Source organism: Lepidochelys kempii, chromosome 5 (assembly GCF_965140265.1).
Source record: "Lepidochelys kempii isolate rLepKem1 chromosome 5, rLepKem1.hap2, whole genome shotgun sequence".
Taxonomy (NCBI): Eukaryota; Metazoa; Chordata; order Testudines; family Cheloniidae; genus Lepidochelys; species Lepidochelys kempii.
The window spans coordinates 50138701-50160773 of NC_133260.1; the positions used below are offsets into that span (position 1 = coordinate 50138701).

Here is a 22073-nt window from a genome sequence, read left to right on the forward strand (position 1 = left end):
CTCTTCCAATTGGAAGTATAGGTCCTTCTGGTAGATGATTTCCAAAAACACCAGAAACAAAGCATATTCTTGAAGATCACCATGCCTACGAGCTCCTTATCCTGTCAGCAGCCAGGCTGTTAAGGAAAGTCTCCTGGGATGGGATGGAGCAGTGCATCCCAGTCAGTATGAAGATTTGAGTCCAGATTCTCAACCTGATGGAACTGGCTTTGGCCATCTACAATGGCATTTAGAACCCTACCCAACTGGGCCAGTACAGGACTGTTAGGATTATCAAACCTGTGTTGCTCCTGAGCTCCAAGACAACTGCAAGAGCCTACTTCTAAAGTGGATAGATATATCTTGCTACTGGAGCTTTTTCTCAGTGCTGTATGAAAACGAGTAGCTTTCTATTCCGGAACATTCACTGGAAGAACTGATTGAAAACTCCTAATCCTGCAACCACTCCTATATATGCAAGGCTTTCTGGCCTTGAAGGGATCTAACATTTTATACTCCTTACTGTTTTATATAAACAGTGGCCCAATAGTACTTCTCAACCACACCACTTTTCGGGATAATAGTAATCTGAAAGAACTGAATGCATCCAGGACTACCCTCCCGTCCAAAACATTCTGTAATTGTTTTTCCTGAATACACCAAGTCCTTTGATGTGGAGCCTCCAAACATAGGCTCCCTTTCCCTGATACCACATTTGTGGTTGCTACAGTTTGGACAAGAGAAATATGGAAGCCCATTCCTAAATGCTGATTGAGTTGATTGCCATCTGTTATCTGCATGGGATGTAAGAGCCCAAATTTCTTGCTTCCACTGGGATCTCAGGGTCAAATAAGGTTGCCTTGTACAGTGACGTGCCATATGTTTTAAAAAATTAATTTGCGGATATCAGTAGCAACATTCACAGTATTGTTCTAATTGTCATTAGTTGTTTCTTGCATATCAGTCTGGCAGCAAAAATATCTTTGATCCAGCGATTTGGCACAATCAAATTTTTGAATTGCTCCACTCCAGCACCAATACTGACTGCTCCAGCTCTGCTCTGACTGTGCGCCGACTCAAATTAATTTTTAACTAAATAAAAAAGTGTACACTGTAATTTTGAAAACACATTTTTATTCAGACTTTTAAAACAATTTAAATATCAACAATGATACAAACTAGAATCATTCATAATTCATTCTGAAAAATTATTGCAGCAATCAAGTCATCTTTCATAGCCTGCTGCAAATCATTTAAAATTTATTTTAAAGCCGAAAACAGTCGCTCTACACTAGCTTGAGTTGTTGGCATGCTCAAAGCAATTCTACAGGCAGCCTGAATGCGGTGTGGGTAGCTGTGAATGGCCTCAAAAACAGACAACTTTTAGCCTACCAATAGGCTCCATCGCCTCACAATCTTCCCGAAAGTTTCTCTTGAATAATGCTTCATTACAATTATGAATCGCAGAAACTTGTCTGCATCTTTCTTGTTTATCCAATTCCAGAAGTTACCTACTACAGGACAGGCCTAACAAAGAAAATAACAGAACGCCACTAGCCGTCACCTTCAGCCCCCAACTAAAACCCCTCCAACGCATTATTAAGGATCTACAACCTATCCTAAAGGATGACCCAACACTCTCACAAATCTTGGGAGACAGGCCAGTCCTTGCCTACAGACAGCCCCGCAACCTGAAGCAAATACTCACCAACAACCACATACCACACAACAGAACCACTAACCCAGGAACTTATCCTTGCAACAAAGCCCGTTGCCAATTGTGCCCACATATCTATTCAGGGGACACCATCACAGGGCCTAACAACATCAGCCACACTATCAGAGGCTCGTTCACCTGCACATCCACCAATGTGATATATGCCATCATGTGCCAGCAATGCCCCTCTGCCATGTACATTGGTCAAACTGGACAGTCTCTACGTAAAAGAATAAATGGACACAAATCAGATGTCAAGAATTATAACATTCATAAACCAGTCAGAGAACACTTCAATCTCTCTGGTCACGCGATCACAGACATGAAGGTCGCTATCTTAAAACAAAAAAACTTCAAATCCAGACTCCAGCGAGAAACTGCTGAATTGGAATTCATTTGCAAATTGGATACTATTAATTTAGGCTTAAATAGAGACTTGGAGTGGCTAAGTCATTATGCAGGGTAGCCTGTTTCCTCTTGTTTTTTCCTACCCCCCCCCCCCCCGATGTTCTGGTTTAACTTGGATTTAAACTTGAAGAGTGGTCAGTTTGGATGAGCCATTACCTGCAGGAGAGTGAGTTTGTGTGTGTATGGGGATGGGGGGGATGTGAGAAAACCTGGATTTGTGCAGGAAATAGCCCAACTTGATTGTCATGCACATTGTGTAAAGAGTTGTCACTTTGGATGGGCTATCACCAGCAGGAGAGTGAATTTGTGTGGGGGGGTGGAGGGTGAGAAAACCTGGATTTGTGCTGGAAATGGCCCACCTGATGATCACTTTAGATAAGCTATTACCAGCAGGACAGTGGGGTGGGAGGAGGTATTGGTTCATATTCTCTCTGTATATATAAAGTCTGCTGCAGTTTCCATGATATGCATCTGATGAAGTGAGCTGTAGCTCACGAAAGCTTATGCTCTAATAAATTGGTTAGTCTCTAAGGTGCCACAAGTACTCCTTTTCTTTCACCAAATAAGGACACTCCAGAGAAGTAGATCACATCATGGAATGGGCCACCGAAATATCCCAGGGCAACCTGCTTCAATACAGGGTGGGAAGCACCAGGCACACAGTTCTAGTTGTCACATACCTACCCACACTGGAAAATATGAAGAGCATCATCAAGCAATTACAACCTATACCCAATAGGAACCACATCCTGAGAGAAATCTTTCCCTAACCCCCTCTTCTAGCCTTCAAACAATGCCCCCACCTAACCAAGCTCATCATCACAAACAAGCTCCACACAGTGAGGGCACACCAACTCAAAGCAACACCAGATCCTGTCATAACAGATGCAAAACCTGCAAACACATCTCTATTGCCATGATGATCAATCTATTGCCATGATGATCCATGGGTACTACACATACCTAGCACAACATTTGGTATACCTCATCCAGCGTGCTAAATGACCTAACCACAACTATGTGGGTGAAACAAGGCAATCACCACACTCCCAAATGAACTTACTCAGAAAAGACAAAAATACCCTTGAGCAAACACTTTTCACAAAATGATCACTCCACATCTGACCTCTCAATCCTGCAGAACACCTTCAAACGACAAGCCCGGGAGCTTAAATTCATAACTTTGCTAGACACTAAAAATCATGAACTCAGTAAAAAACATTGGATTTATGGCTCATTACAGCAATCTGTAATCTACTAACCCTCCTTTGTCCTACGACTGCAGAGGTGTTAACTGCCCACTTCACACTGAATGGTCTCTTACAATGTCATAACTCCTTATGCTTAGTAATCTGTTCCATCTTGAAGTTAGCTGTGACACTCAGAGTACCTTTCCCAGACCTCAAGAAGATCTCTATATAAACTCAAAAGCTTTTCTGTTTCACCAGCTGATGTTGGTCCAATAAAAAGATTCTCTCACCCACCTTGTCTCCATACCAATGAGGAAGGACAATGAGGGCTGTACATTTGTGGAAAAATATAGTCAAAGAACAAGTAATATTTTTTTCACCTTTGAGAAATTTCTCAGCAACCCTGAAGAAGCAAGAAAAATGCTTAACCAGTCATATCCTCGTCCCCCGTCCCCCCCCCCCCCCGACAACCTCATCGACACCCCATTCAGGGGGCATGCCTGACAATTTGAAAACCAGCAGTTTGGTCCAAGTGTTCTCCAACTATAAATTTTGAGTCAACATCTAAAAAGAGATCATTTTATGGCCCATGATCCCTTCCCAACATTTCAGTCTCTGCTAGTCTGCACTTGAAATATTTTATTCTGCAGATGACAGTCTGAGAACCACAATTCTAGTCAAATTAATACCACATGGAATATGTACCAGTTATTCACTGAACATATTCTTTTTTCTTCCTCAGCTCCTAAACTTCAGCTACTCAGTACCTAGCTTCTTCATGAAACATTTTAATAAGTTTGGATGGAGTTTCCAATGGGCCTCTTCTAGAAAAGTAGCAAGAAAACATCCAGTCATTATTTAGAGTAAGGGAGCAACTGTTTCTCTACTGCATCAGTATCAAAACGCATTAAGTAACAAATTACGATTTATTTTTACAATGCGAACACTTTTCATAAGAATTTTATTTCACCGATATCTCTGCTTTAAGTCAGCATACATTGTATATAACAGTAGGTACCCATTGTTCTGTGACAACATCCTAATTAGGAGTGTTGAGAATGTCCAGTCAAGTGATTTGAATGCTGGGAACGCTACCTCATAACAATGAATTCAAAAATCATTTATAATCGACACCACACTTGTCTTGCATTTTTACCCTACAACAACAAAAACCTGTATGAAAAACTTGTTTTAAAGCAATATATCCTTTTTTTTCTGTTACTGTACTGCATTTTAAAATATTCCCATAGAATACAAACACTAAAAGATTATCTAGTTTTCACTTTTTCCTCCCCTCAAAAAAAAAAATGCCCCCTGTTCAAATTCTAAATGTTGCCACTTTTAATGGTAACCTATTATTTAAAGAATTTCTTAATCTTCGCCACTGAAAAGAAAACAATATATTTTAAATACATTTGTTTTGTTTACATCAGTACATTACTGAATCATTTTCTCAAAAAAGTCCTTAAAAGTAGCAGCCTAGCGTACTGGAGACAGAATTACATAAATAGGGTGTTTACATGTGTCACTTCCCTATTCTGAATGGAATCAGACCAGACCATCAGGTTTCTGGTGTATTCCCTAATGACTACAAAAGAGGATAAGTATTCAAGCCAGTGGAGGCCCATTTAAGGCACAAGATCCATGGTTTAGTTTCCCATGTGGCATATGTGCAGTTTCAACTGGAGACTGGTGTATATTCCAACACCAAAGAGATACGGATTCATTATAAAACTATGATTTCATTTTCTACCCCAAGCATTCCTTTCTCTGAAAGTCTCATCCTTTTCCTTCTAAAGGAATCCTGAACCGTACATTTTGAGACTTTTCTCCAGATTTCAATTCCACTTTGGATTCACGTCAAACCATGTCAATCATTTGTAATCACAGTACTATGAACATTTAATTCACAACTTTGTGGATTGAATTTGGATCCCTTTGCTACATAAACAAACGTTTATTCTAAAATCGTGGAACATACTCCGGTTCGGCAAGGGCACACAACAAGTGAGCTTCAAGAACTGCAATCACTTAAAATAGTTACTGAAGAATGTAGTCTAAATATATTTCCCCTTCGTGGCCAGCCTCCTTACTCTAAAATAATAAATGAAGAGTTGTAATAAAAAAAAAGTAACTGAATGTTATGTAATAAATATACCTAGTTCTTATATTGTGCTTTCCATCATTCAATCTCAAAGTGCTTTCCAAAATTATCCTTGTTTTACACATGGGGAAACAAGAAGGTGAAGTCACTTCCCAAGGTCACCCAGCAAGCCAGTGGCCAAGCGGGGAATAGAAGAACCCAGTTCTCCCAAGTCCTAGTTCAGTGTTCTATCCACTAGATAGAACCATGAAGTAGTCGGTAAAGGTACACAGAGGTGGTGTGTTATATGTTTAAATTATATCTTTGTTGGATATAATGTTGTACATTTAAATGCACTGGATTATTTTTTCCCTCTTTTGTCTGAACTGTAAAAACGTTGAGCATTTAGACATTTTAATACATTTGGAATTGTAGGGTCTGTATTCTGTCCTCTCTGAAACAAGGAAACAATGATACTGAACAATGAATTGATTGAAACGTTGATGGGGACAGACTAAGCTTTAAACATTAAAAATGAGCTAAGCTACATTTTATTTGACTGTACTATAGACAATAATATACCTTCAGTTTGAGATTTTATAGATACGCAATATTTTCTGACATGTGAAAAATATTTCATTCAAAATTAAATAGACATTATCAATTTGTTTGTATTTTAATTAAGTAATTAAGACTTTTAAAAAGTTTTGATAACCCTTTGAATACCACAAGCAGTTTATTTTTTTAGATCCCCTGAACAAAACAAAAAAAAGAAGGGAGGAGTACTACTGCTCTACTGATGTCTTTAAGGGTCTTTCAAGGAGAAGAGAATAATGGTGTTGCTCTCAGGTTTACCCACATATGCTCAGTAATATTCATTCTCTCCTGTATCAGTGTGCACACACGCCTGCTGTGCCTCTTCCTTAATGCTACAGCTTCTAGGGAACACTCTCTTGGAGGACCCTGGGAAGAATGTGCATGTGAACTCCCCACAGAGTAATGCATGAGTGATACTGACTTGCCAGTGAGACAGAAAGCACAACTGGACATCAAAACAGTTAAAGGGCCTACCTCAGTTACAATAATTTTGTGCTTCTTGGTTAACAGTAGGAACTAAATTTTCAGATGTGTGATTTTATTTTTGTATCTGTTGTTAAAAACACCAAAGGTTACCACAGTTTGTTCCTACTGTTAACCAACTAACACCAAACATTATCAAGCATCCTTTTAAATGCTATTTACAAAGCTACAGAAAGTTTTCATATGTAGTTAAACATACATTCCCCTCCAATGCTGTAGTACTGTTCAGAATTTTTACATTGGATTTAACAACATACAGTTTTAATAAAGTTGTTGAATTTAAGACTACAAACAAAACATGTTTGCGGTTATTTCTTAAAATTTTCACTATATTTATAAAATTAGTTTACTGTAAATAAGGAGAACTATTATTCATATTTACAAAGCAGACAAATCTGAAAGCAACACTTTCCCTTCTGATGTTATCCCTGCTCAACTTTTAGCAAATACGTACTTTGAAACTATCATGGCTCATTTGTAAACCTTTGCATATAAAAGCATTAAGGCAAAGACATCAGAGCTCTAGGAGCCCACATTATACACACACCTATGGGCTTTACATTTAAAAGGGCCATATGCTTCTACAATAAAAACAAAGCCCTTCAAATTACACATGAGACTTTTGACAATAAACACACTAAAACTTAAAATCTAAATTTGAATTAAGACCTATCAGTGTAGAAGGCTAGTTTAAAAATTCTACAGATTTAAGCTAGCTTTCAATGTTTTGTAATTTTTCTCAGGAAAAGATTAATCCACTTAAAACAAATCAAAATTCTCTACAATGCATATGTATCCATTATTCACAGTTCTGTAAGTAACTCAAATCAGGAAATTAAGACTACCAATTTCTCAAAACATTTAGTTCATTTCTCTCCATTCAGGTATTTCTAAAATTTAAAAAATGTCACTATAGTAGTAGACACAATGCAGTAAATTAGTTAAAACTACAGGATAATTTAAACTAATAATTCTGAAAGCTATAAATTCCTGCCGTTACTCTGCATCGCTCCCACTATGTTGGCAGAAAAATAGTTTTCACTGGGAGGGCATGACTTCGGAAGCACAGTTTGTGTTTGCTAATACAAATGCAGTACGCTGGAATCGGTGCTATTTACCGGGGCAGTTTTATTGTATGAAAAGTGAAATGAATAACCTCTAACTTTCAAGTATGAGTTTTAACAAAGAGATTAGGAACGAATGAGACCTAGTTGGAGTTCCCTTCCAGCGCATCCCTCGAGATACATGGTCGGTAATGCCACGGAAGTCACCATGTCTGGACTATGTCCAGCTAGTGCTTTGCAGGACCGTGAATCGGTGCATATCCAACAGCAGCGCACAGCGAGCTGTGCCAGCTTCTCCCTACAGCAGCCTGCCCCTAGCCTTGGCGCGACCAAGGGAGCCGGCTCCCCACAGCTGCAATAGACACACTCGGCAAAAGGGCACCCCAGCCTCAGCTGCGCCCCGTGAGGGGACCGGCTCACGGGTCCTTCCACAGCAGGGCTCCGTGTGCGTCCCGCACACCCCAGTCCCGTCCCGTCCCGTCCCCAGCAGGGACGCGAGGCGGGGAGGTCCCAGGACTGCCGGCAGCGGGAGAGGCCGGGGACACGGCGCACGAGCGCGGGGACTCCGACCCCCATCTCCTCCCACACCAAGGCCCAAGCCCAGTCCTCGGGGTGGCGTAGGAGCCAGAGCGGCTTGGCCCAGAGGGGACTCGGCTATGCCGACTCCTGTCCCTCCCCTGCAGCGGGCAGAGCGGGAGCGAGCCGCGGCCCGAGCGGACACAACCAACGGCTCCTACCCAGAAACTCTCCACGAAAGACGCCATGACCGCGCCGCCGCCTCAGCGCTGGGTGAGCCCGGCTCCGACGGCCTCAGCCACCAAGACCCAACGGAGGAAACAGCCGCCGCCGCCGCCCGCCACAGAGCGCCGCCCTTCCCTTTACTGTGCGGCAGCCACTCTGCAGCCCAAACCGCCCTGGCGCGCACGCGCCAGCCAGCCACGGCCACCTCCCCCAGTGCGCAGGCGTGTCGCTGCACCGCCCGCCCGCCCCTCCCCCGGCCAAGGGTGTGCGCAGGAGTCGAGAGCGGGCGGTGTTCGGCCTGAGAGGGGCTCGGCTGTGGGAGAGCGCGGGTTTCGCGCTGCCTTGAGTTCTGCAGCAGCCCTGGCCCAGCGCTCGTGGGACGGCGCGGCTGCCCCAGGCGGCACAGGCCCTGAGGCGCTACTCGCCATTTCTAACGCGTGTCGCACCAACCAGCAAAATGCCTTTTATGATGAGATCACTGGTTCTGTGGATGAAGGGAAAGCAGTGGATGTATTGTTTCTTGACTTTAGCAAAGCTTTTGACACGGTCTCCCACAGTATTCTTGTCAGCAAGTTAAGGAAATATGGGCTGGATGAATGCACTATAAGGTGGGTAGAAAGCTGGCTAGATTGTCGGGCTCAACGGGTAGTGATCAATGGCTCCATGTCTAGTTGGCAGCCGGTATCAAGTGGAGTGCCCCAAGGGTCGGTCCTGGGGCCGGTTTTGTTCAATATCTTCATAAATGATCTGGAGGATGGTGTGGATTGCACTCTCAGCAAATTTGTGGATGATACTAAACTGGGAGGAGTGGTAGATACGCTGGAGGGTAGGGATAGGATATAGAGGGACCTAGACAAATTGGAGGATTGGGCCAAAAGAAATCTGATGAGGTTCAATAAGGATAAGTGCAGGGTCCTGCACTTAGGACGGAAGAACCCAATGCACAGCTACAGACTAGGGACCGAATGGGTAGGCAGCAGTTCTGCGGAAAAGGACCTAGGGGTGACAGAGGACGAGAAGCTGGATATGAGTCAGCAGTGTGCCCTTGTTGCCAAGAAGGCCAATGGCATTTTGGGATGTATAAGTAGGGGCATAGCGAGCAGATCAAGGGACGTGATCGTTCCCCTCTATTCGACATTGGTGAGGCCTCATCTGGAGTACTGTGTCCAGTTTTGGGCCCCACACTTCAAGAAGGATGTGGATAAATTGGAGAGAGTCCAGCGAAGGGCAACAAAAATGATTAGGGGACTGGAACACATGAGTTATGAGGAGAGGCTGAGGGAGTTGGGATTATTTAGCCTGCAGAAGAGAAGAATGAGGGGGGATTTGATAGCTGCTTTCAACTACCTGAAAGGAGGTTCCAAAGAGGATGGCTCTAGACTGTTCTCAATGGTAGCAGATGACAGAACGAGGAGTAATGGTCTCAAGTTGCAGTGGGGAAGGTTTAGATTGGATATTAGGAAAAACTTTTTCACTAAGAGGGTGGTGAAACACTGGAATGCGTTACCTAGGGAGGTGGTAGAATCTCCTTCCTTAGAGGTTTTTAAGGTCAGGCTTGACAAAGCCCTGGCTGGGATGATTTAACTGGGAATTGGTCCTGCTTTGAGCAGGGGGTTGGACTAGATGACCTTCGGGGGTCCCTTCCAACCCTGATATTCTATGATTCTATGATTCAAAGCCCGACCCTTGAGGCAAGTTCGATAGAGGGCGGTAATGTTTTAAGTCTGCCTCAGCAAAACGTTTCCCCAAAAAGGTTCAACTACCCTCCTTTCTTCAGCCAGGCAAGAAGCAAAGGTGAGCAGAGAGGGGAAGGCTACAGGGCCATAGCAGACAAGTTCTGTCTTATCCAGAGTGGCTGCTAAGCGATGGGCCCCAGTTGAGGTTGTCTGATCAACATGAGGGCTGCTGCCAAACCACTGTTCCTGACACGGTTGAAGTTAAGGGTAAGAAAAATAGTACAGCTATGGTGAATGATACTTCATGATCAGTACCTTTCAAAAGTACTTAATTCCTGCTCAATTAAAAAAGGATTCATGTTCTGGTAGCATCAGCTCTTTTATCATACATTGTAGAAGCAGGTGGAATGGATGCAAGTTAGCCAGGTCCATCAGTAGCTCCAGAAGACCCTCAGTCAAGGGACAAGCCCTACTGTGCTTATGGTGCAGCTCCAAGATATGAAAACAGGCTTGTCATACACTCGTGATAACAGTAGGTCAGAAGTTTGTGACCACGGCAGTAAATTCCTAGAAACGATAAAAGTAGTCATCAGAAGGGGTTGAGAATAGCAGTAGCTTCACTAAGAAACTGACCACCACATTATCCAACCCCTGATCTCTTCTTCAAACTGGTCATCTTCCCTCTTCATAGAAGCCAGGTATGAAGAACAGGTAGACACCCTCCCACATTAGAGATTAAACTACTGTGCCAAAAGGCAGAAAAGCAGCAGCTGACATGCCATGTCTGCCTGGAGCTCTTTCCAATAACAGGCTGACCTATGTAGATACTTCAGGGCTAGGATCCAAATCATTTCCCGCTAAGAAAGTGGTAACCCCTCTCCAGTATATGTTATCATGGGGACAACTCAAGAGGGAGCTGCAAAACAATAAAGCTGAAGCACATTCAGTATGGAAGTTTCTACTGCCAGTGCTTTGCTGTACTTTTTCTGTGTACAAATGGAAGACATTCGATTTAGGTTCTTATACTACCCCCATCAGCATTGTATCTGAGTATCTTCCAATAGTGCATTAAGCATTATGACTAGTATCTATCAGAGAAGGTTGATTTGTTTGGTGAGGGTTTGTTTGTTTGTTTTAAGTGTACATGCTGCTGTGCACAAGAGAAAAGGCAAGGTCAAAGGAGTGGAGGTTTTGCATTTGGAGCAAATGGAGGTTAGGTTTCCGATACTCCTTAGTTCCTGTAGGAGTTCATTCCACAGTCTTGGACCAACCCCAGAGAATGATACATCTCTTGCACAGACAAACTTTACACTGATTGAGTTCTACTGTGCCAAAACAAGTGGAGTTGACTGAAGTTTTCATCCCAGAGGTTTAGGCATCCTTTTAGAAATCCTAGGTCCAGACAACAAACGCTATAAAGATAAAGACTAAGGACTTGACAACATCCTCTGAGAATCCAGTGTAAAGATCAGAGGACAGGTTTGATGTAGGTGTAGTATCCCACATTGCTGAGAAGACATGCTTTAGCAGTCTATATTAGCCAAAGCTCCCCAAGATCTGATAGCTTCATGCCTACATGAGGATACCAACACTGTAATCCAGAGGAGATATGACAAAGGCAGGTATAACTAAGGCCAGCTCATCATCTGTCAGGATGGGAGTTTCCAATCCAACCAGACAAGGCAGATAGCACTACTTGTGGATTTTGTTATGTGAGAACTTGGAGTTGATGGCCGTATATGGTCTTACGGGGTGAAGAGTAGGTGGAGGTATGTGTCATCTGCATAGTGCTGACTCTTGCATACATTTCTTACTGGTTCACCTAGTGGCTGCATATAGATGTTGAACAGGACCAGAGAGAATTTATCCTTGCCTGACTCCAAAAGTGAGAAATTAGGTAGTGGAGGTGCAGTTTCTCATCTCTACTCGTTGAGTGTACCCCTCCAGGGAAGGACTCAAACCATTTTAGCACATTACCTTGTACCTCTGCCACCTCTCTCAAATGGAACAGCAGTGTCTCATGGGTCAACAGTGTCAAATACTACAGAGAAGCCCAGGGGGATGAGAATGGATATCTGGCCACTCTCCACTGACAGCTGTACATCGTACATCAGGACCTAAAGAGGGTTCCATCCCACATCCCAGCCTAAATCCAGATTGTGCTGGGTTCTAGGATATTAGCATCAATTAGATGAATTGTAGTTATCCATTGTCTAACTTCTCTATGAGCTTGGTCCGGAATGGTAGAACAGATACATCCAAGATGGATTTCTTCAGTGGTGGTAAGATTATTGTACGTTTGAAGGAGGAAGGGAAGATTAATTCACTGAATGAAGTGTTAGCTATTTCATTCAGAAATTGTTTATGACTCCTTCATCAGCCAGAGAGGGCATAGGTCAGACTCCCAGTTGGGAGACTTGGGTTGAGATTCTTTTAGGGTATCCCAATAGCCCTTGAGGAATGAATGTATTGAACTCTGGAACATGTTTGTTGGGTGGTATATGGGTATCGATGAAATTTGAGAAGCCTTCGTTAATATTCAGGAACTGTTATTTCACAGTATTTGGGTTCCGTTTTGGCCTGCAGGCACTTAAGATTGATGACATTGTTTATCACCCTGGATAGCTCATTAGAGCAGGATTTGGCAGCTTCAGTGGAAGCCAGTAGGAAAGTTTACTTGGCCTATTACACAGCCTCAGTATAGGCTTGAAGAAATCCTTTGTTTCAACTTCAGTTTTTTGCCATCAATGGCAGAGTTTCCAGCCCACTCTCCATCTGGGACAGAGTGTCAGAAAACGAAGGAGGTCTGTGTAGGAAGAGGCTATGTGTTAATACTCAGTGCTAACATACAATGATGATTCACCAGATCATTCACTCTTTGTCCTGCGGGTGAAGGGCTGTTGTTGTCCTTCAGCATGCTTGAAAATGTGATGAAGTCTATGAGTCTTCACAGTAGAGACAGCATCATAGGTCTTTGACCACTGGCTTAATAAGGTCATGGTCTGTTCAAGACAGCGGCTGGATTGTGATGTCCCCAATATTGACATCTATTTTGAAGACCAGGTTGAAGGAGTGACTAGCTGTGTGGGTTGTATCTGTGAAAGTTCTAAAGAGGCAGATAACGAGACAAGTTTTGGGCCTTTTACAGCGGCAGCCTTGTCAACAGCTGTTGAAATCTCTAGGACAAGAAGTCTGGGGTATTTTACCACAATCACCAATGTATCAGGAGCTCTTTTATGAGCCAATTAAACTTTGGAAGTCTCTAAATAGAGTCCATATTAGCATTGGCTCTGGTTTCTATTTTTAGAAAAATAAAATGGAGTGAATCAGGGTGGATAAAAAAAATCAATGATTTTTTAAAATTTAAATTAGCTTTTTCCTCAAAAAAGGATTTTATCAAAAAAATCCATCTAGTTTTAATTAAGATACATTACAGCTCAAAGATATCTCATCACGAATTGGTTAGTCTCTAAGGTGCCACAAGTACTCCTTTTCTTTTTGCGAATACAGACTAACACGGCTGTTACTCTGAAACCCATCATGGAATAGGGATTAGACATTCTAATATAGTCATATAATGTTTAAGAAAAGTTTTGTAAATGAGTTTCAATAGTTCATGGATTAGGGACCCAAATCTTATGGGGCTCCAGGGGCTTCTGTGTAGATTTAGGTTAATTTTTCTATCTACCCAATGGGACTCAGTGCTTAGTCTAGAAGATACCAGCAGAGATACTTAATTTTGCAGTTCTCAAACTGTGGATTTGTGGCTCCAGAGATAACATGCTTGTTAACAGCAAAAATGTTTTAAAATATATAGAGGTGAGAAATAACAGAATAAATAAACAATAATGGTCAATCCCTTATCTCTCTTTAAAAGTGCAAAGTTTCAAAAAGTTCAATGAATAGAAGATTGTTGGGGGTGGAATAGATCTGGACAAGGAGAAGAAGTCTGGAGATAAATGTGAGAAGGGAGGGACAGGCAGTAGAAACAAAAGTGAAACTGTTTGAGCAACATATTCCAGAAGTCTGGAGGTCTGTGTGTAACCTTCATTGATTTGAAATCTACCATACCATTCTCTCACTAGAAGGGAAAACCTATAATGGCAGCAAGCTGTAAAAGAGACCCAGTTTGGGAATATTTTAATGAAGTTCCTCTACCTGTGGGTAAGACAGGCATGCGTGCAAAATGCAAACAGTGCAACAAAGAAATGCAAGGCTTGGTGGCCTGAATGAAACATCATGAGAAGTGTTCCTTCTCAGGTGGAAGCTGCATTGAAGATGATAAAAGGAACACGTCTGAACATGCAGGATCTTCAGGTTGGTAAACTTTTTTATTTCAGACTTCTTTCCTAAAGACTGCCTATCTTCCTTCTGGACTATTCTTGAATTCTCATGTTTGAGCAAAAAATATAGTTGTTACTCTATGGTACTATCATTTTAGATGCAGTTGTGATAAAAAATAAATAGCTGAAATAGGCAGATCTTTCTATGTACAGTTTCACCTGTAAAGTAGTACAGAGTGTCAGTGAATGCAATGAGTAATACTAAATTAGCAGTATGGTAATCCTAATTAAATAATTGCATTGACTTATTTTGTTGAGGAGAATCCATCCTCAATTTACAGGATTCTGAAGACTATCCACCTTCAAGATCATCTTTTTCTATAGTTTGAGTTACGTCATGATAGTGTTTCAGTCACATCATGTATGTCACATAGGCACAGTATATCACCTATAGCAAAAAGAAAAAAAAATCTCCATCATCCAGAAACAACCATAGATAAATTTGTGAAAAGAACCAGATTACAAAAAGAGGTAATGGATGAAAAAATTGCCCAGTTTTATGCAATCAACTCTCCTTTCCGTATGATTGAGAACCCACACTTCATTAATGTGGTGCAGTCATTAACACCAGGATACAGTCCACCCACCTGAGCAGATGTTGGAGGCAAATTGCTGGATAAAGTGTATGGAATAGAAATTGAGCAGTGTGCAAACGGTATAGAGGGTGAAATTGTTAACCTGAGTCTTGATGGGTGGAGCAATGTCCACAGTGATCCTGTTGTATGTGCTTGTGTGACAACAGAAGAAGGGAATGTCTTCCTTACAGAAACAACTGATACATCAGGAAATGTACACACAGCAGAATACTTACAAGTATCAGCAGTAAAAGCTATAACAAAATTGTGAAAAACAATTCAAATATGTAGTACGCAGCTTGGTCACGCACAATGCTGCAAGTGTATCCAAGATGAGAAGAAATTATTTAGAAGAGGGTCCCAATAACACACAGTTGCAGTGCTCATTTGATGCACCTCTTAGCCAAAGACTTCAGTGTTCCAGAAATAAAAGCTAATATTGTTGAAATTACAAAATACTTCCGTAACAACCACTTTGCAGCAGCTGCTCTGAAAAAAGTGGGAGGAATCAAGCTAACTCTCCCACAAGACATGTGATGGAACTCAGCAGTGGACTATTTTGAGCACTATATCAAGAACTGGCCTAATCTGATGACAGTTTGTGAACAAAATCAAGAAAAAATAGATGGCACTGTCACAGCCAAAGTTGTCAACATTGGACTTAAGAGACATGTTGAACATATGCTGAGTACCCTGAAGCCTATTTCTGGAGGCTTGAACAAAATGCAGGGAAATAGCTGTTTTATTGATGATGCTGTTGAAATTTGGAAGGAACTGAGTGAAATCTTAAAAAGAGAAACATGTAATGACAGAGTTAAATTACAAGCATTAAAAAAACAAAAACCGAATGGGACAAGCACTCTCTCCAGCTCATTTTCTTGCAAATATTCTCAATACTCAGTATCAGGGTCAAACCTTAACTGCTGAAGAAGAGGAGTTGGCTATGACATGGACATCTAGCAATCAGCCCTCCATAATGCCAACTATAATAAACTTCAGAGCTAAGGGCAAACCATTCAAGAAATATATGTTTGCTGATGTTGTTTTAAAGAAAGTCACACCAGTGAACTGGTGGAAGTCATTTAAGTACTTGGATTCAGAGACTGTTGAAGTGATAAGCTCACTTAACAGCAGTAGCTTCTTCTGCTGGTGTAGAAAGAATATTTTCTTCCTTTGGACTAATTCATTCCAAACTGAGAAATCGTTTGGGACGTGAAAAAGCAGGAAAGCTTATTTTTCTTTTCCAGATTGTGAACAAACAGGAAAATGGAGGTGAAGATGACTGAGTTAGCTGCAGAAGCCAATATTTTAAGTTTCTCATGTTGACCTGGCTAACAGTTGATTTAATTTTTGTTTTTAAAAAAATGTATTTCATTTAACTATTTTAGTTAAAAACAACTTTAACAAAAACCTGATTTTAAAAATCTTGAATGTTTAACTAAATTCAAAAATTCATATGTTTGTTTTGTTAAAATATATGTTTGCTGTTGAAGAAAAAAATCCAGAATACATAATGTTTTTAGTTAAATAAAACAATTTAAATGTCTGGTGATGTTCTCCTCCTACTACAGCTTGGCAAGAAAATCCTCGAAATAATAATGTTTAACCTGTTGAATTGGAGATAGTTCACCTCCCAATGACTTCATAAGTATCTGCTTCAATTACCTTTGGTAAATGAAATAACCAAATAATCATTCATTTTCTGATATAGCTGTAAAACTAATCTAAAAAGTTTTCAGAATAAATCATTTACAAAGTGCATAGTGTGTACCTTCTAAAAATAAATTCTACATCTATCTCTGAATTGTGAAGAATGTGTATTAAGGTTATAACAACCAACAAGAATGCACTTTTCTGTAGAAATCCATGATTAAATAGAGTCTTCCTGATTAGTGATTTAAATCAAATACACCCTGGAGTGAATTCATCTCACTTGTGGATCCTTTTGGATTTGGTGTTTGAAAAGGTGAATGCAGTGCCACCAGCCTTGTCCTGTCTGTGATAGGCCAAGAAGCTGACAGGTGAAGGGAGAGGAAGAGAAAGAGAAGGGGGGCTAACAGAGCTTGTAGTGTCATCAGGCCAGGCCTCTTATGCAAGCTCAGTTGAGTGCTTAATCTCTGAAGAGGTCATACATTGTTTGTTGGCAACACACCTTGCATTGATTAGCATAAATTTTAATTCAGGTAGTTTTTGGTTACTGTCTTGGGGCCTGTACAGTGGATAGATAAGAGGTTTCTGTTTCCTTGGACAGTTCCTCCCAATTTGGTCTGTGAAATGTAAAATAGTGCATTGCGTCATGGCATGTTCTGACTGGAGGAAAGGTTGGCTGGTTCACAAAATCTCAGGGCAAGACAGATCTTTTGGATCCTTTTGGCACTATAACTTGAGTCCTGAGACTTCACAGAGCTGGAGAAGTCTGTTTCTGGAGTAGTGGTGGATGTGCTGGAAGCACGTTGGAACAACACCACTCTGTAGGGTCAAGTCCAAGGAAGGGATGAGGGGAGAGAGTCAGTATCAGGCATTCATTTATTTAAAATAAGGTAGTGTGTTGTTATAACACCCTTAGTGCCTGCACTGGCTTTGTGGGGGAGAGAGGGGAATGGAAATAACCTGACAGCTGTAACTATTGTTCTGACCAGAAGATGGCAGCAAAGGCTGCAGGAGCAGAGCGGAGGCTTAAGGCTCCTTCCCATATGCAAGATAATCGTTTGGAAGCCTCAGTTCCTGGCCATGGTTCCTGTACTGGAGGACGATCTGGGAGAGGAGTCATAGCCTCACTTTCACATTTTAGAAACATCTAATTTTTCAGAATGAAACAGTGGCCCCTGCCCTGCTACTGTGTCCATTATGGGATGGGGGTGGTGGGGAGGAAGGGGGAGGAAGGGTGGCAGAGAAAGGCCAGAAGAACAGGGACCTAGCCCACTTTAGTTTCCTGACATCAATTCAGAGCTTTACACAAACATTAAGCTAACTTAAGAAAAATATGGGATGTCCAAATCAGTTAAGTGAATCTTAAAAACTTATCACTATAGAAATAATGAGTTTAGGGAACGTGTCAAAAGAAAAGCAAAGAAGGAAGCAGCTAGTATTCAGCAAAATCCCATCCTTTCTGCTGAAGCAAGAGGATAAAAAAAGTCATCTGAACAAATTTTAATGTCGAAAATATGTATCATGAACAGGCTTGCTTTAAGGTCCAGCATTACAAAAAGAATGGATTTCCTAGGGTTTACTAATTTTCTGTGGAGGATTATTAAAGAGGAAGGTCCTTTCCCATATTTTGAGATAGAAAAAATTGAAGGAAAGCTATATAATCTGTTCTGTGCCCTTTTTGCCTTTGGTTAAAAGCATGGAGGAAGGCAAGGGCACATGCGTGGACCAATGGACTCTGCTTACAAGAATTCTTTGAGTGCAGGTGCTTGGAGTGAATGCCCACACCCACAGTGGAATATACATAGGGCTCAGGCCTTGAAGAAACATTTGTTGTTTGTGTAAAGGAACAGGATGATTTATTCATATCATATCTTGATGAAATATTTTCTATTCTATCGGTAACTAGGGAGGAGGTTAAAACTGCAACTATTAACTTTAAACATTTTATAAATCAGCAGGACCAGGTAACTTGCACCTAAGAGTATTAAAATAATTGGTCAAGGAGCTCTCTGAACCATTAACGTTGATTTTTTAAAAGAAGTTTTTGAACACAAAGTTCCAAAGAACTAGAAAATATGTACCAATATTTTAAAAGGGTAAATGGGATGACCCAGGTAACTAGATGTCAGTTAGTCTGACCCCAGACAAAATCATAGAAAGGTTCATATGGGACATAATCACTAAAATATTAAAGGAGAGTATCATAATTAATGCCACTCAACATGGTTTTATAGAAAAACCTCTGAGATTAAAAGTTTGGTTGATAACTGTTTTGACATAATTGACTTCTGTAAGACATTTAATTTAGGCCTACATGTCCTTCTGATAAAAACTAGCACCATACAAAAATCAATATAGCGCATATTAAATTAATTTAAAAACCAGTTAACGGATAGATCTCAAAAAGTAATTGTATATGGGGATTTATTATTCTATGATGGCATTTACAGCGGGGTCCTGCATAGATCTATTCTTGGCCAAATGCTATTAAATATTTTTATTAATGGATCTTTAAGATAATAAAAATGGTTGCTGGTAAACTTCACAGATTACAAAATTTGTGAAGTGGCAAACAATGGAGTCATGTCACTTACCCAGATCAATTCGTATCGCTTTGGTAAGGTGGGTTCCTTTGAACATGGATTTTAATGCTGACAAATGTAAGGAACAAAGAATGTAGGTCACAAAAGACGGAGGACTATCCTGGAATGCAGACACGCTGAAAAGCGCACAAGTAACAAACACAACAGCAGCAGCTCAGTGCAATACTGTAGCTCAGTGGTTTCAACATGTGGTCCGTGGACTCCTGGGGGTCCACAGACTATCTAAGATTTTTCAAATGGGTCCACACCTCCGTTTGATATTCTTTTAGGGGTCCACAAATGAAAAAACATTGAAAACCATTGTAGCTAAAAGGATTAGCACAATCCTTGTCTATATAAGCAGAGGACTATCTAACAGCAGGGAGGTGGTATTACTCACTAGTGAGATCATTACTGGAGTACTGTGCCCAGTTCCAGTGTCCATAATACAAGGAGAACAGATACATTAGGAGAGGGGCTTCGGAGAATATTCATGAGAATGTTAGAGGATTACAGAACATGCCTTATGATAGATACTCAAGGAGCTCAATCTTAAAGAAAAGGTTAAGGGGTAACTTAATCACAAGTATAAGTACCTATGTGGGGAACAAAAAAAATGATAACTTACTCTTCACTCTAGCAGTCAAAGCTCTCATTGCACCAGTGCCAAAAAGAGGTAATATAACCTCCTTATTCCTAGTAGGTATTCTACTATTTATACATCCATGGATCACATTAGCCCTTTTTGCCACAGCACCACACTAGGAGCTCACATTCAGCTGCAATACCCAACATAATCACCAAATCTTTTTCACAATCACTGCTCCCCAAGATACTTTCACAGAGAGAGAGATTATGGCCTACATTCTTTGTTCCTAGACGTATAACTTTACATTTGGCTATATTAAAATGCATACTACTCTGTGCTCACTCCGTTTACCATGCAATCCAGATCATTCTGTATCAATTGTCCTGTCCTCTTCATTATTTAACATTCTCCTCATTCATTCTCAAAAGGAGAGAAAATAGAGATATTTTAGAGATCCACATTTCAGATTAATACCTAATAATACTAGCTGTTTCGTAGCATTTTCATCAGCTCTCAAAGCACTTCACAATCTCTAATGTATTTATCCCCACAACACCCCGTTAGATAGGGAAGTATTATCCACTTGTTTACAGATGGGGAACTAGCACAGAGAAATTAAATGACTTGTGGGCGGTCACACAGAAATAAGTGGTAGAGCAGGGAATTTAATCCAAGTCTCCTCTCCCAATTCCTAAGCCAGTGTTCTAAGCACTGGACCATCTCTCCTCTCATTAAATCTATTGCCCAGAGAGAGTTCTTGATTTTTTCTGATCCTATATGACCTCTTGGGCATCCTGCATTTTAGTACAGTAACTCCTCACTTAACATGGTTTCAAAGTTACGTTTCTGCTCAATTAGACAACATGCTCATTTAAAGTTGTGCAGTGCTGCCTTGTAACGTCGTTTGGCTATCTCCTCTGAACACGGCATGTAAGATTTTGTGGAAGAGTAGCAACTTTACAAGGGAGCATTGCACAAGTTCCCCTTCTCCGCCCCCTCCCACTCCCTCCTTGCGCTTCCCCCACCACCAAACAGCTGTTTGGCAGCACTTAGGACTTTCTGGGAGGGAGGGGGAGGAGCGGGGAAGTGCTGCGTCTCCACTCCTCCCCCTCCCTCCCAGAAAGCAGAAAGTCCTAAGCCATGCCAAACAGCTGTTTGGCAGCACGGAAGCGCTGGGAGGAAGGGGGAAGAGTGGGGAAGCGGGGAAGAGGTGGGCCTGGAGTGGAGCAGGAACGGGAAGAGGCAGGCCTGGAGCATCCTGCAGCAAAGTCAGCGCCTGTTCTTCTCTGGGTAAGCTGCCACTGCTGCTGTGAAGGTGATTCCTAGTGTCCTTGCCTGCAGCGGGCTGTGCCTGTGTGATATAAGCCACGGGCACTTCCCAACCACACTACAGTACATAATGCCTTTTGTCTGCCCCCCCAAAAAATTTCCTTGGAACCTAATCGCCTGCATTTACATTAAATCTTATGGAAAAATGGGATTTGTTTTACATCGTTTCACTTAACATTGTATTTTTCAGGAACATAACTATGTTAAGTGAGGAGTTACTGTACTGAGGAACAAGTCACTGTACAGCCTGTAAAGAGAGGCTGAAAGAGGCCTATTAAGAGAGGGAAGAAAAGAACAAAGACTTTCTTAGCTGTAAGCGCTGGAAACCAGTATTGGAGTCTTCCCTCCGCCCCCAGTTTTCTCTGAGAAAAGGGTAAAGTATTTTAGCTTCTTTTAACAGAAGAATCTTAAACCAGATTAGGAAACAAAGCTTGTGTAACAGGACTCCTTAAATCACAAGGAGATGAAACAGACCAACTTCAAAATAATGTTTGGATTCTTACTGATTCATCTCAAGGGAGAGGCAGGTAACAGGCAGCTGGCACCTAGAAACCAAAGTGATGGGTGTCTTATAAATGCACATGGAGAGATAAAACCTAGAACTAGATTATCTATGCATATTTTCAGTGAACGATATGAAACCTCTGAAGTCATTCATCTTATGGTGGGTCTCTCTACAACTAAAAGAGAGGGCTGATTTGAAGGGAATAAGAACTCCTCATATGCTGATTAGCCAAGTATTGTCAGTTTTCTCCGAAAGTATCCAAAAAAGCCTATCTATTTTTTGCAAATGCTACCAGTTCTGAAAAGCTCACTTCTGAAATAGCTATCTCCAAAACACATTAATTTTAAAAGTCAGTAACTGTGCTAGTGTGCTATAGGTAAGTGATTAAGCCTCATATCAATTAATATTAAAAACAAGTTACAACTGTGTAATAGAGCAGAAACAGAATGCAAATCCATCAGATTGTATAGAAGCCTAAACCTCTAACTCTGCAACTCTGATTGGCATCACCTGTCCAACAGGACTAAAGTAGGGTAGAGAGAAGATGCAAAGCATAACTCAT

The 22073-nt window shown here is 41.2% G+C and overlaps 1 protein-coding gene and 1 long non-coding RNA gene across 6 annotated transcripts in view; one reads left to right on the plus strand and one right to left on the minus strand.

The window, feature by feature from the left end:
- Positions 1 to 8423, minus strand: part of FCHO2 (FCH and mu domain containing endocytic adaptor 2) — a 217092-nt gene extending 208669 nt beyond the window's left edge. For 4 of the 5 annotated variants that reach the window (XM_073344292.1, XM_073344294.1, XM_073344289.1 and 1 more), the window contains exon 1: positions 8259 to 8422. In XM_073344292.1, coding sequence (XP_073200393.1) covers positions 8259 to 8285 — 27 coding nt within the window. In that variant the 5' untranslated portion in view covers positions 8286 to 8422. Of the gene's footprint in view, positions 1 to 8258 lie in introns of all 5 variants that reach the window. The other variant, XM_073344290.1, reaches the window with a different exon arrangement.
- A 120-nt stretch (positions 8424 to 8543) lies between these two features.
- Positions 8544 to 22073, plus strand: part of LOC140911383 (uncharacterized) — a 43835-nt gene continuing 30305 nt past the window's right edge. Inside the window, exons 1-2 of the long non-coding RNA XR_012158928.1 lie at positions 8544 to 8870; positions 10040 to 14255. This is a non-coding gene — a long non-coding RNA (uncharacterized lncRNA). The remainder of the gene's footprint in view (positions 8871 to 10039; positions 14256 to 22073) is intronic.